Source organism: Mauremys mutica, chromosome 3 (assembly GCF_020497125.1).
Source record: "Mauremys mutica isolate MM-2020 ecotype Southern chromosome 3, ASM2049712v1, whole genome shotgun sequence".
In the NCBI taxonomy this organism is placed as follows: Eukaryota; Metazoa; Chordata; order Testudines; family Geoemydidae; genus Mauremys; species Mauremys mutica.
The window spans coordinates 133,838,365-133,852,659 of NC_059074.1; the positions used below are offsets into that span (position 1 = coordinate 133,838,365).

At 44.2% G+C, this 14,295-nt stretch overlaps 2 protein-coding genes across 12 annotated transcripts in view; one reads left to right on the forward strand and one right to left on the reverse strand.

Annotated features, from left to right (window-relative positions):
* ARID4B (AT-rich interaction domain 4B) overlaps nt 1-3,063 on the reverse strand; it is a 172,213-nt gene extending 169,150 nt beyond the window's left edge. For 2 of the 3 annotated variants that reach the window (XM_045010207.1, XM_045010205.1), the window contains exons 1-2: nt 2,851-3,063; nt 1,918-1,982 (exon numbers count right to left, since the gene is read on the reverse strand). In XM_045010207.1, the coding sequence (XP_044866142.1) occupies nt 1,918-1,923 (6 nt within the window). In that variant the 5' untranslated portion in view covers nt 1,924-1,982; nt 2,851-3,063. Of the gene's footprint in view, nt 1-1,917; nt 1,983-2,686; nt 2,725-2,850 lie in introns of those variants that run through there. The other variant, XM_045010206.1, reaches the window with a different exon arrangement.
* A 295-nt stretch (nt 3,064-3,358) lies between these two features.
* The window catches only part of GGPS1 (geranylgeranyl diphosphate synthase 1), a 51,955-nt gene continuing 41,018 nt past the window's right edge, over nt 3,359-14,295 (forward strand). The window contains exons 1-3 of one of the 9 annotated variants that reach the window (XM_045009368.1): nt 3,360-3,614; nt 6,245-6,293; nt 12,985-13,075. In XM_045009368.1, coding sequence (XP_044865303.1) covers nt 13,006-13,075 — 70 coding nt within the window. In that variant the 5' untranslated portion in view covers nt 3,360-3,614; nt 6,245-6,293; nt 12,985-13,005. Of the gene's footprint in view, nt 3,615-4,130; nt 4,203-6,244; nt 6,294-12,984; nt 13,076-14,295 lie in introns of those variants that run through there. The other 8 variants (XM_045009372.1, XM_045009384.1, XM_045009369.1 and 5 more) reach the window with 8 other exon arrangements.

The following is a 14,295-nucleotide window of genomic DNA, read 5'->3' on the forward strand; positions in this document are numbered from 1 at the left end:
CGACAGTATCTGATCAACAGTATCTCCATGGTAATTACGCATTTGTTTACATGGAAAAGTAGTATTAGAAAAGTACTTCTATATATTTAGCTGCCTTTAGAGCCTTTTGGAAAAAAAAGTTCACCAATCTGTCTCCTTTTACTCTAGATCAGCAGTTCTCAACAAGGGATCCGGGGCCCCCTGGGGGTCCACACACAGGTTTCAGGGAGTCTGTCAAGCAGGGCCAGTGTTAGACTTGGTGGGGCCCAGGGCAGAAAGCTGAAGCCCTGTCATGCAGGGCTGAAGCTTGAGGCCCAAGACTAGTCAGCTGGGGTAAAGCTGAAGCCTGAGAAACTTTGCTTTGTGGGGCCACCTGTGGTGTGGGGCCCCAGGCAGTGGCCCTGCTTGCTGCTCCCTAATGCCGGCCCTGGCTTTTATATGCAGAAAAATAGTTGTTATGGTACAGGTGGGCCATGGGTTTTTTAATAACATGTTGTGGGGGTCTCAGAAAGAAAACGGTTGAGAAACCCTGCTCTAGATTTCATCTCCTGCTCCTATCTGTTCCATCCCCCCACATGGACACGAGTAGAAAGAGGACCATGTATTTAGCCAACACTCCACAGACCAGCAAGCCATGGACTACAATTTGAGAACTTCCATATAACACTGCCGTAAACGTTTAACCATAGTTTTTATTTCTTACTAGATGCAACCTATTAATGAAATACAAATATTGGCGCACTACTTCAGGCCTCACTAAGTTATTCCCCCATTAAAGAAAAGACATCGACAATAATAGTTAAAACTGTACATTTTATGGTTCTTTCATTAGTAACCAAAAGGGAATGTACTGAACCTTAGGTACTTTACTGTGCTTAGTATCACCTACTGTATCCAGTTAAATAGAACTGTTTGTATCCTCTGCTATTTCCAGTGTTGTATATACATTTGATATATGCACATGGGCACACATATACAGAACCCCAAAGAGGTTTGACTCTAGCAGGAGGTTACTGAATTTAGCAACGAATAATAAAGCTGACAGGCTGTACATATATTCAAAAAAAATTTCTGCAGTTATACAACAAATGTAGTTGATAAGTTTTATAAAACTTATAAGCCAGATTTAATGCAGCACAATGGGGGAATGATCCTGATTAAGAACTCTGGGTGCTATTGTAATACAAACAACAGTATTTAAAACAAGACACTGTATTCACCAAGAGTAAATCAGGGAAAAGACTGATAATCACACTTGTTAAATCTACTAATGAAATGCAAGATTCGTTATAAAAACATCTATATCCAGCAGAACAATCACTTCAATCAGGCTTGCCTAATATACCAAGTATCAATGGTCTACAAATGCCTCTGACTGACAATGGTGTATGTGGATACTGCACACAGCACTAAAAAGGAAACTAAAAAGCTGTTTGAAAATCATTCTGCATCCTACAGCACTACCTTCACTGCAGAGCATCCTCTATACAGACACCACCTCCTCAGCTCACGATTATTAATTCTCCAGAACTCCCGTTAAGGCAGAGAAAGTAAATCCATCGTTTAACCTCAATTAATGCTGATATTTCCTCTGCAATGTTACTTTCCGGAGCGGAGTGATTGTCCCCTATTCCTTCGTCAAGCTTGGCCCGGCAGCCATGTCCTTATTCTCCTACGAACGGTTGTTTCGGAAAGGGAACGACCTGCTCGCAGTGAACTTACACAGTCCCTCAGCAAAACCTGGCGGAGCCAAACCTGCACAGCAAACACCAAAGGCATCTAAGGCACCACCACGGCAGTGGGGCGAAGCAGCCTGCAGCCTAGATCCGCACCAGCGCCGAGCCTCGCACCGGGGAGCGGGGCCGGGACAAATCGGGCACCATTCCCTCATGCAACCCTCTCCCCATCCCTTCCCAGACAGAGAGGCGAGGGTTTTACCTTCATGATGAGCTCAGGCTGCGGAAAAAAAGCCCCCGATCGGGGCTGAGCGGCCGAGGCTGGACCTGGAATTAAAACAAAGCACTGAGCCAGCCGTTTGCACCGGAGCGCGGGGGGAACGGGCAGGGGAGCCGCCGGGATCCTGATCAACCTCCCTTCTCCCAGATCTCGCCACCCCCCGTTTGCGATCTCTCCCTATTCAGTCCCCCCTCCCCCCGCTCGGCCACTGATTTCCCTCCAGCCCCCACACACCGCGGCTCGGCTTCCCCTTCACTCGCTGCCATTGACGCCATTTCTGTCAGAGGAGGAGAAACTTGCCACAACAACAACCCACCCCCAGCCTCTCCGGCTGCTCCAGGAGAGTCCCCGCTCCGCGCCCAGCTCACAGGGGCCGGGGCTCTCAATCCTCTCCCCAGAGACCTGCGGGCTGGAGGGGGGCGGCGATGTCTGATCCCTGGAAACCCCCCCACTCTGCTGCGGCGGAGGGGGGGGAAGGGGCCGCTGCTCCTCCATTGTATAAGGAAGAGGAGGGGGTTGGGTGGCAGCTCTCCCCGTTGGAGGGGCTGCGGCTCTGTGGATCCCGACAGAGGCGGCAGCTTCTCCCACCCCCATCAAAGAAAGCGCTGACTCCGCGACAGGAGTTTTAACAGCAACAGCCGCAACTGCCCAGCGCAGCGGGCCGGACCCGATCGGCAGAGGCAGCAATGAGGCAGCCCCCCTCGGGCTCCTCGCCGCCCCGCAGCGACTCCAGCCCCTCACCACCCCCCACCTCACGCGCGCGGGGAGGGGGGGATCAGCGAGTCCCGCCGCAGTCTCGCCAGGACAAAAACAACCCCGCTCCCGCCTAGGAACGGCCACAAGCAGCGAACGCCCCGCTCCCTCACCCGCTGGCGGCGGGGCCGGGGCGGCTCTTTCTCCTGCTGTCGCTGTTACCTTTGTTCCGCGGCGCCCGCCCGCGGCTCTCCCTGACCCGGGAGGAGATGGGAGACGAAGCCTCCTCCCGGCTCCGGAGCCGTTGGCGTGGTGCTGGCCCCGGATCGATCCCCCCGCAAGGGCTCTGGCTACGGCTGCAGCTCCGCGCTGCGTATGATGGGGCCGATCCCCCCTGGCCGGACCCGGCGCTGGCGGTGGCTGCTCCGCTCGGAGCCTCTCACTCCCCTCCCCCCACCTCACACAGTGACTGACGGATAGAGACCCGCCCCCTCCCCGCCCTGCACTTTCTCTATTGGCCCGGAACCGGTAAGGCCCACGCCTCTCCCTGCACCATTGGCTCCCATATCGGAAACACGAACGTCATTTTTCCACCAATTCTATGGAAACAGAGACTCGGCGCCGCAGAGGCTCATGGGTAACGCGGTTCTTTCCGTCGCCGCTCTTCTGCGCCCATGAAGCTGCTGAGCCACAGACCCGAACCACATATCCCATGATGCATCGCGCGCGAGGGGCCGCCAGGGGGTGGGACGAATCGAGTGCTAATTAAAACAAGTGGGAGGGCCTAGCGCCTGCGCAGTGAAGCCCTGGTGGCGCATTTTCCCCCCAACAGAAGAGGGTGGCGGCAGCCGTTGAGGTGGAAGTGGGTGGAGTTTTTAACGCGCTGCTACCGGTGCCGGAGCTGGGGAGCGCGCCCGGGCCGGGACGGCGGAGCGGGGTGCGGCTTGGCCCGGCAACGAGGAGGCGGGTGGTGACTCCGGCTGGCGGTAGGTGGGGGGGTTCGGGCGCCGCCGGTCCCCTCCGCCGCCCCCGTGCCCCGGTCTCCCCGGTCCGTGCCGCCAGCCGGGCTCCTTTGTGCTGCCGGGGAGCGACACCTGCCCGGCCCCCTGGCGCCTCCCCGGCCTGTTCCTTTCGGCCCGCTGGGCTTGGTTCACTGCCGCCCCCCCGCGACAACGCTGCGCCCGGACCTGCCGGGGTCCCGCTGCCTGGCGAGATGGGGAAAGCGGGAGCCGGTCTCGGCGCAGCCGCCGGTTGGGTCTCTGCCCGGAGCCTGCCGCGGGTGGTGCTGCGCCCGGCCGGCAGGGAGAACTAGGGGGACGCAAAGGGCCGGCAGCGTCCGCACTCCCTATTCGCTTCGCTCCCCGGGGGTCGCTCTGAAAGCGGACTCAGCCTCTGAGGGTGGCGCCGCCCCGGGAGGCAGCGCCGAGCTGGCTCTAGAGTTATCGGGGGCGGAAGGGGCCGCTGTTTGCTCGCGCTCTGGCTTTTGCTGAAATGGCGCTGTAATTTCAGCAACAGCAGCATTTATACGTAACCAAAGCCACTGCTAGAGCTGCTGTACCCAGCTTTTGGCAGAGGTAAGCAATAAATAGTTGAGTTTTGCTACTAAGTCACTGCGGATTTAGCTATTCGGAGTTCTGTTAAACATTTTGCTTGCGTTGTAAAGATATGTAAAGTGCAGTTCAGCTCTGAAAATAATGTAGTTGTGGCATAGTTAGGTTCCATGGTGACTGTTTCTCTGACTTCAGTTTCATTCAGTTCACAAGTTAAGATTGTATGTCTGAATTGCTAGTCCTGCAAATTTAATGTAGGTTTTTAAAAGCAGAATTGTCTTTCTCTGTTTTCTCTGTTACCACTAAAAATAGACTTGTGTAGACCAAATTCTGCCCATAGTTACATCTGGCAACCCTATGGATGATAGCTTGGATCAAAGACAGTGTTTGCCAAGACATCACCTATTACTGCTGTGTAGGTGCTGCTGGGCTAAATATGACTTTAAAATAATAAAAAGCTGTACTTATGTATTCAGTCATTTGACTAATAAATGGTAAATCTGTAATAAGATGGTATTTCTATGTAACTTCTGGCCATGACTCATCTTTTTAAACTCTTGGGGGAATTCTGCACCCCTGCATGTGTGCAGAATTCATGTCTCCTGCAGATTTTTTTGCTTCCCTGCAGGAAAAAAAAAATTTCTGGCAGGAAAGCTGGAAGAGAAGTTACACACCACTCCTTAGCAGTGCAGGCACGTTGTTTCAGGCCCCTGGAGCAGCTTGCGGAGAGACACCCCAGCCAGGTGCTCCTACCCTGAGCCAGCATCAGCTGCTAGTCCTGGCTGGGCTGGAGGCAGGAGAGGATGGGGCTTCCTCTTCCCCTGTGAGGAGTTGCTGGGGCTGTGTCAGACCTACTCCCAGAAACTCCCCCCAGCTGCAGAAAGTTCAGCATCCTCCCCTGTTTCCTGCCCCCATCTCTCCTCAGCTGTGGGAGGAGGGTCTCGGTACAGGGAACTGCTCCCCCATCCACCCAACCCCCATGCATCTGTACCTCCCATGCCAAGCCTCACCTGGTAGATCCAGACCCCCCCTTAGTCCTCCATACCAGAACCCCACCCCCTTGCACAAAGACCACCCCCTACTGAGCTTCCTGCAATCAACCCCCCCTCCCTGACGCCCCACCCCTGTACCACCCTGAGCCCTCACATCCAGAGTCTCATACCACTGACCCCCAACTAGCTGCACCCAGACCTCCACCCCACCAAGCCCCACTCCCCCAACTATCTCTGCTGATACCCCCAATCCCAGACCCCTCTGCTTAGCCCCAACCACCTTCACCTGGAAGCCCCTGTGGAGTCCAGTTGCCCCTGCAACCCTCCCAATGAGCCTCTATGCAGCCAGATCTCCTCCTCCTCCCCCCCCCCATCCCTCACTAGGGTGACCAGATGTCCTGATTTTATAGGGAAAAACAGTCCCAATTTTTGGATCTTTTTCTTCTATGGGCTTCTATTACCCCCCACCCATCCTGATTTTTTTCACACTTGCTGTCTGATCACCTACCCCCCACTGAGCTGCCTGCACCCAGATTGTCCCATACAGAATCCTTTCACCCCACACCTGGATTCCATCCACACTTGGATCCTACATGGTTGAGCTTGCCTGCCCTGGACCTGGTGTAGAGGGGCAGGGCCTCACAGTGTTTCTGGGGCAAGCCCAAGCCTTGTGCTGCGTCAGGGTTGGGTACAGCCTCACCGCAGTGTCTGTGTCTGGGAGCTGAGGGGGACTGTAGGGTGATCTCCCACCTTTGTGCAGCCAGTGGCCTGTGCTCCTCACTACCGTGCTGGAGCCTGTGCATTTATTTATTGACAAATGAAACTTGCAGAATTTTGCATATTTTAAAAATACTGTGTGCAGAATTTTTAATTTTTTGCGCAGAATGCCCTTGAGTAAAATTTTTAAGATAAACCTATAAATTGGCTCCATAGGAGCCATTTCATGGACCATCGGCAACAGTGATAGTAAAAACTGCTTGGCATTCTTGAACTGCTTAGATTGCTAAAACTGGAAATATTAACTTGTAATGCATATGTTTTGGACAATGAGACTAGCCTGGTTTTAATTTCTAGTTTTATTAGGTGCTGCTGCTCTAAGAATTGCACAGTATTTAGAGACAAGGTGGGTGAGATAATATCTTTTATTGGACCAACTTCTGTTGTTTTACTGCATGTCTCTACTTTGATTTTGTCTTAAATTGAGAGCTCTTTGGAAAGTGCTAGAATACTATGGATGTTAATGTAAACAAGTAATAGAATTGGTGGTAATAAAATGAGAGTGCAAAGATTAAGATAAAAGTTAAATACTTTATTAAAGTGTATATTTTACTGAGCTGTTTTGGCAACACTTGCCTCCCTTAAGAAATCATATCTCCACAAGTGAAATATTTAGCTGCCCATGGATTGGAACATATCTCATTTGGATCTGATGAGACCAGCGTCACCATGCATCAGGGAAGAGGCAAAGTGAAGAATAAATGTTCAGACTGAAGCTAAATGTTGTAAACTAATATAATAACCAAATTGGGATTTGGCTGAAACAGCATTGTGAACATCTCTGCTCTTGCAAAGAGGGCTATGAAAGCTTTTTATAACAAATAACTATACTATATTAGGTCTGAAATAGAGCCTCTCTCCTTGCACATGCTTTTTAACCCTGCTGGGGAATCTTCTTAGCTGCTGAATTGCTGGTGCCACTTTCTTTGGAAAGTGTTCCAAAGTGATCCTGTTCAATCACTGGCTTAGGTGGCATGATGACATATTTTAAGGTGTGTCTGTACTGGCACATTTAGAACAGTAAAGCCAAATTTATTGATTACAAGTCCAAAAAGGACCATTGTGATTGTGTAGTCTGATCTCATGTATAACGCAGGCCATAGTTTCTGCAAAATAATTCCTAGAGCATATCTTTTAGAAAAAAGATTGTCAATGATGGAGAATCCACCATGACCTTTGGTAAATTGTCCCAGTGGCAAATTACACCTTACTTCCAGTCTGAATTTGTCTTGCTTCAACTTCCAGCCATTAGATAATTATACCTTTCTCAGCTAAATTGAAGAGCCCATTATTAAATATTTGTTCCCCATGATACTATAGACCGTAACCAGGTTACCTCTTAATCTTCTAAGCTAAATAGTGTTTTTTAGTCTTAATTATTCTCGTGGCTCTTCTCTAAAACCTCTCCAATTTATCAACCTTCTTCTTGAAGTGTGGACATCAGAACAGGACACTGTATTCCAGTGCCAAATACAGAGGTAAAATGATCTCTGATCCTGCTCGAGATTCCTCTGTTTATGCATCCCAGAATCACATTAGGTCATTTAAGCACAGCATCACGCTAGAAGCTCATATTCCTCTGGTTATCCACTGTGACAACTCCCAAAACTTTGAGTCACTGCTTCCTATGAAGGAGACCCCCCCCATCGTATAGCATGGCCTACATTCTTTGTTAGATGTATATATTTACATTTAGCTGTATTAAAATGCTTATTGTTTACTTGTGCCCAGTTTATCAAGTAATCTAGATTGGTAAATAATGAAGAGGACAGGTCCTTGATTCAGAACACTCTCCCAATTTTTGTGTCATCAACAAACTTCCAGTGATTTTGTTTTCCTTCATGTCATTGATAAAATGTTAAGCATAGGGCTGAGAACCAATTCCTCCTGGACACGACTGGAAATACAACTGATCTGTGACTATTCCCTGTTTATAGTTACATTTTGATAGTTATCCATTAGCCAATTTTAATCCACTTCACATGTGCCATGTCAGTTTTATATCATTCTAGTCTTTTATTTGAAGTGTTGTGTGAGTATCAAGTGAAATGTGTTAGAGGTCAAAGTATACTGTGTCAGCACCATTACCTTCATCAACTAAACTTGTAATCTCATTTAAAAAAAAAATCAAGTTAGTTTAACAGGGTCTATTTTCCATAAACGTATGCTGTTTTGCATTAGTTACCATACTTAACCTCCTTTATTTATTAAACAAGTTCTGTATCTGCTACTCCATTATTTTGCCTGGGATCAGTGTCATACTGACAGGCCTTTAATTCCCACGTCATCTCATTTACCCTTTTTTAAAAATTTGGCACACATTAGCTTCTTTCCAGTCTTCTGGAACTTCCTCATTGCTCCAACACACTGGAAAATCAGCATTAAAAATCCAGTGAGCTCTCCAATTAACTTCAATCCCAGAGGTTTAAAAGAGCTATCTGGAGCTGCTGAGGTAAAAATATCTCACTTTAGTAGTCATCCTCCAGAGAGAGTGAAATGGAAAGTGTTATGCACCTTATGATGAGACTATATCTTCTGTTTTTTCCCCCAAATACAGAACAGAACTATTTATTGAACACTTCTTGTCTTTTCTGCATTATTATTGATGATTCTATCACTTTCAGCTAGTAAGGAACAAAAAGAATCCTGGTAATGGTCCACAATATATTTACAAAACTCCTTCTTGTCCTTAATTCTGCTGGCCATAGATTTTTTTTTTCCCGTTGTGTCCCTTGGCTTCCTATATCAGCTTGCTACAATTTCTAACTTCTGCCTTATATTCATCATCAACTTTCCCTTTTTTTCCCCACTTGTTTTTATCTATATCTATATATGCATGCTTTCACTTCCCCTCTAAAGCAGATTAGTTTTTTAACTAGATCTGCTACTTTCTTTTGTTGTGGCTTTTTGGGCATCTAGTAAGGTGTTCTTAAATGATTTCTAGTTATTCATTTTTCTAATTAAATTCTTCCTCCCAGCTGATTTGGCTCAGAATTGTTTTCAGCTTTGTGAAACTGGCCCTATTAAAGAACCAAGTATATATATTACTGGTCTGGACTTTATTCTGCTTGCACATTTATTTATTTTTTTATGATCTCTTGTACCTAAGCTACCATTAATTTTAGTTCTGTAATCACTTCCTCTTTATCTGTTCAGACAAGGTCTAATAAAGAATTCCCCTGTGTTGGCTTCAACACATCTTGAGTTAGGAAATTGTCATCTGTAATGTTTAGAAACTCCAAGAATGTTTTAGTATTGGAAGCATGAGACTTATAGCATGTCATTCAAACTGAAGTCCCTTGTGAGCATGCACCTTTTTTCCCCTAAATATTATAAATAGGTTCCCAGGGGGATGGTCATCCTGTTCCCTAGTGTGATTTGGTGATCTGCACCAGACACCAACTAATACCCCATCTTTTAGGGCATTGATCCATAAGCATTCAAGATCACTGTCTTCTGAGTTCAGTGACTCAGAAATAGCATTACCTATCTTTTACATAGCGCCACTCCCCCTCTCCCTTTGCCCACTCCATCCTTCTTAAATATGTTATAACCATTTGTTTTAACATTTCAATCATGCACATAATCCCAGTAGATTTCAGTAATACAAACTAGATGAAATTTGTGCTCATTTATGAGCAATTCCAGACTCTCTTGTTTGTTACTCCCAGCTCCTAGCATGAGTGCAGAAGCAATTCAAGAATTTCTTCTGTATCCTTTGGTTCCTTGATTAATGTTGTTCAGTGTCTTTTATGTTTGTGTGTGCACAGAGTGTTCATATCTTTTTATCCTTCCTTTTGCTATTAGTTTTACTTAAATTCACACCTTCTGTTAATTGAGAACAGCACATTAAATCCCTGTGAGTGCACTCATTCAGAAGTAAAGTGGTCTTAGTTTGCTCAAATTTAATTCACAGTGACCCAGAGATGTGTTGGGTGACAGATGACATGGGGGCTGGCTGAGACCTTGTTTTATTTTTTCACTGGGAAACGGTCAAGAAGTATAGTTAATTTTTTTAAATGTCATTTTTTCCTAATGAGGGGCCCTCAAGCTCCTTCATATTGTGGACCATATGTTAATAGAGGTTGTTTCATAGATCACCTATTCTGTTTTCAGCTGCATAACTTCTGTATGGCAACTTGATCAGTTGCTTACTTACATGAAAAAATAATAGGAATTTGTGCTAATGTGTGTCTAATGCAATGGGCAGGGTACAGAATTTGTTTTTAGTCTTCATCTGCCCTCTCCAGTTTCTAGTGTTGCTCTTCTCTCTTATTCCGTGTTCAAGTTTCTCTGCCGCTTGTGCAAGAAGACATGCTTCTGTTGCCTGTAATTTTTTTTAAATCCCCTTCCCCTGCACAGACTTCCTTGTCACTCTGTTCTTTGTTCTACTGGATGTGTTGCCTTGCCACTTGACCCTCTTGCAGTGGATCTACTGCCTGACTGCTTTGTTCTCCTCTTCATGGGGCTCTTCTTGTGGCATTGACCAGCAGTTCCTGTTCTCTTTATGAGCAGTTAGGCTGCCTTTTATTTTTTTTCAGCTGCTTCTGTAGGATTCCTTTCTCTTCTTGACAAACAATAGTCCGATCTAAGGTTGGGTATTTGACTGGTCCAAAAATAATTGGTCAAATATTGTCAAATGTCAAACGGTCAGATGTTTTAAAGTGTTACACTATTCTTCTGGTACTGCTCTAATAGTTATGATTTCCAATCAGATTAGCTTTAAATTTTTATGCTTAATTACAAAAACATAAAAGTTAGTTAAGTGAGTTATTTTAACACTGAAAAATGTGAAACTCGATAAAATGAAGTTCTGAAAAATGGAAGAATGGCTCTATGCTGCAGTCAGAAGGTTAGGTCACTGCCTACATCGGGGCATTCTTGGTGGAATATATAACACTATTTTACCTTGATCAAATAGATGGTTGGTTAACATTATTTGACTGCTCAGTTGACCAGATTGTCAAGCCTAGTCTGGACATCCATAAAAGCATCTGGAAGCAAGAAAGCGGCAATGACATCTTCTCCATGGACCACCCAGTGACTTACAGATCAGTATGGGAAACTGTCTTAACTAGCGATCTCTTGTTGTGAAAGGGCAGAGGGAATTAGGGTTGGGCATGTACGTAACAGCTTGAAGACATTGCATAGTGAGTGAGGCACTGAGTATGAATTTCTGCATATCTTGTATCTGATTGAGAACTTCATAAGGCATCACAAAACAACATCCTTTGATGAAGAGAGGGTAAATCTATATGCTCACCTTTTTGAAGAACTCTATCTTGAAAAACCATTTTCTCTAGAAATCTCATTTTGCAATAACTGCCAAATATGCTTACTGTAGCAGAAGAGTGCACAACTAACTCTGCATATTGTATAGCTCTGGGAAACATCTGGAGGGAAATCTTAAGTTTCAAATTCGTATTCTCTTAAATTAATAGCTTTCAGAATCTTAGCGTTTGGCCCTGTGCTTTTACAAAAAGGGCATGTGTTGGATAACCATTTGAATACAGTTTTTTGGCAATATGATATACTCATAGCATTGCATAATGCAGTTCATAACACTTTCTCACCTTTCCAGGATCTCCCTTTCTTTTTTTTCCCCCTAGTCTCTTTCTTTACTCAATGACATCCTTATTTTGGGGTAAGATTGTGATATTCTTACTTTGCAAGTAGTCCCACTGAATGTGGTGTGACTAATGGTGCAAGATGCTCTCTTCAGTGTGAGGAAGGGTATTGCAGTCTGGATTACCCATAAAATAACTTACAGTTAAGGAAGCTGTGCTACCTTAAGTGTTAATTTATGATTTTTGTAATGCAAGTCTTTCCTGTGAATATGAGGAAAACTGTTACCAAGAGTCATTTAGGAAAACAGTCTGGAAATAGTAAATGGAATAAAGTTACATTTTAGCAAAAAAATTGATCACTCTCCTTAATATGCCTATTTTCAAAATGAGTACATAACACTTACAAATCTAGCAGCAGGGTTTTTGGCTGGTAGCCAAGGACATTCTTCAACTGTTAGGGCAAACACTCCTTGCAAGATGCCTTCTAAACAGGCAAGGGCTGCTGCTGAAGTAAAATGAAACTTCATACTACCACTGCAGCTTCAGTCTTCAGATGACATTAAAAGCATTGAGTTTTGAGCTGCTGCATCTGCAGTGCAGCAAGAAAGGTTAGAGGTGAGAGGAAGGAAAATGAATTACAGAAAGAAATCTGAAAAAGTCACAGAAATGGAGAGCCTGAGAAGAGAGAGGACATGAACTGAGAAATGAACATTTAGATGAATAAGCTATACAGACAAATAAATCCAGAGGTGGCAGTAAGAGAACTTGAGACACAAATGGAATACATGGTAGAAAAAATAAGGATAAAGAGAACCAAACAAACTGATCTAAAAGAATAGGACATAGCAGACATAATGGTATGAATTTTAAACAAATATGAAAGAATGAGTAAGCCAAAAATTGAGTGTTTTAAAATATACCTTAAAATTCAGTTTTTTATTTTTAATCAAGAAACTTAGATTAAATTTGTGTATTGTGTGTATTCATTCCTGGACATAAACACATGTTTTGAATTTGAATTATTCTGACTAACTTTTAGAAATCTACATAATGGTGCTTGATAGTTGTGTGGGATTCTATTAGCTAATTTTTACATGCTCATTCGCCAGAATATCTAAAATGTCTAAAGACCCAAACATCAAAGATTTTAAAATAGTTTATAATGAATTTCAATTTAAATGGGTTTTGCTTTCTAAAAAATCAAAACAAGTTCCCCTGGTTTTTAAAATGTGCTGGTTAAAGTATATAAAGCAACAGCAAGCAGACTTTATTTTGTAACGTAAAGCCAGTGATGGTTAGAAAACGATGGTTTTCTTTCAAGCAACACTTTTAAATGGGCCTTTGTCCTAAATCCCTTAAGCATGCTTATCTCTTCCCTTCTTTCTTAGAATGGAAGCCAGCCCCTAATACTATATTTTTTTAATTCTCTAACATTGATTGTGGTAGTAAGAAGTCTCCTTTCTTTGACAGAGTGAAACACTGCTTCTTGAAATGGAGGGAATGGAAGAAACATCTGAAAGAATTCTTTTAGAGCCATACAAGTATTTACTTCAACTGCCAGGCAAGTGTCCTTTTATCATTCTGTTGTGTTTGTCTACTTGTTTTCAGAGATTGATCAAATTCAAAAGAATAAGTAGAGGACAATTCTGTCCAGTCTTGACTTGTATGGAATTTGATTCTGAGCAGTTTAATTCTTTTATTCAAAGGAGCAGAATTTTTCTCGTTAGAAAATCCTAACCCCTAGGATTAGACTAAGAGAAATGTAGCACTTCTGAGATTGTCCCTCTGATCTATCAAATTCAGAGATTGTTCTTCCCCCTCCCGTCACCACTCCATTGTATGGAACCAATATAATGTCTAATGCAATGGTACACATATTCCTGGCTGAGAATCTCGGGAATACACAGAGGTCTTCCAGGGGGTACATCAACTCATCTAGATATTTGCCTAGTTTTACATAGGGCTGTCAAGTGATTTAAAAAAAATTGTGATTAATCACACTGTTAAACAATAATAGCATACCATTTATTTACATATTTTTTGATGTTTTCTATGTTTTCAAATATATTGATTTCAATTATAACACAATACAAAGTATACAGTGCTCCCTTTCTATTTTATTACAAATTTGCACTGTAAAAATAAAATAAATGGTATTTTTCAGTTCACCTCATACAAGTACTATACTGCAATCTCTTTATGGTGAAAGCAACTTACAAATGTAGAACTGTGTACAAAAAAATAACTGCACTTAAAAACAAAACAATGTAAAACTTTAGAGCCTACAAATCAACTCAGTCCTACTTGTTCAGCCAATCACTCAGACAAACAAGTCCGTTTACATTTACGGGAGATAATGCTGCCCACTTCTTGTTCACAACGTTACCTGAAAGTGAGAAAAAGGGTTCACATGGCACTGTTGTAGCTGACATTGCAAGATATTTACATGCCAGATGTGCTAAAGATTCATCTGCCCCTTCATGCTTTAGTCACTATTCCAGAGGACATACGTCCCTGCTGATGATGGGTTCTTCTCAATAACAATCCAAAGCAGTGCAGACTGGTTCACTTTCATCACCTGAATCAGATGCCACCAGCAGAAAGTTGATTTTCTTTTTTGGTGGTTCGGGTTCTGTAGTTTCTGCATTGGAGTGTTGCTCTTTTAAGACTTGTGGAGCATGCGCCACACCTCGTCCCTCTGAGATTTTGAAAGGCGCTTCAGATTCTTAAACCTGGGGTCGAGTGCTGTAGCTATTTTTAGGAATCTCACATTGGTACCTT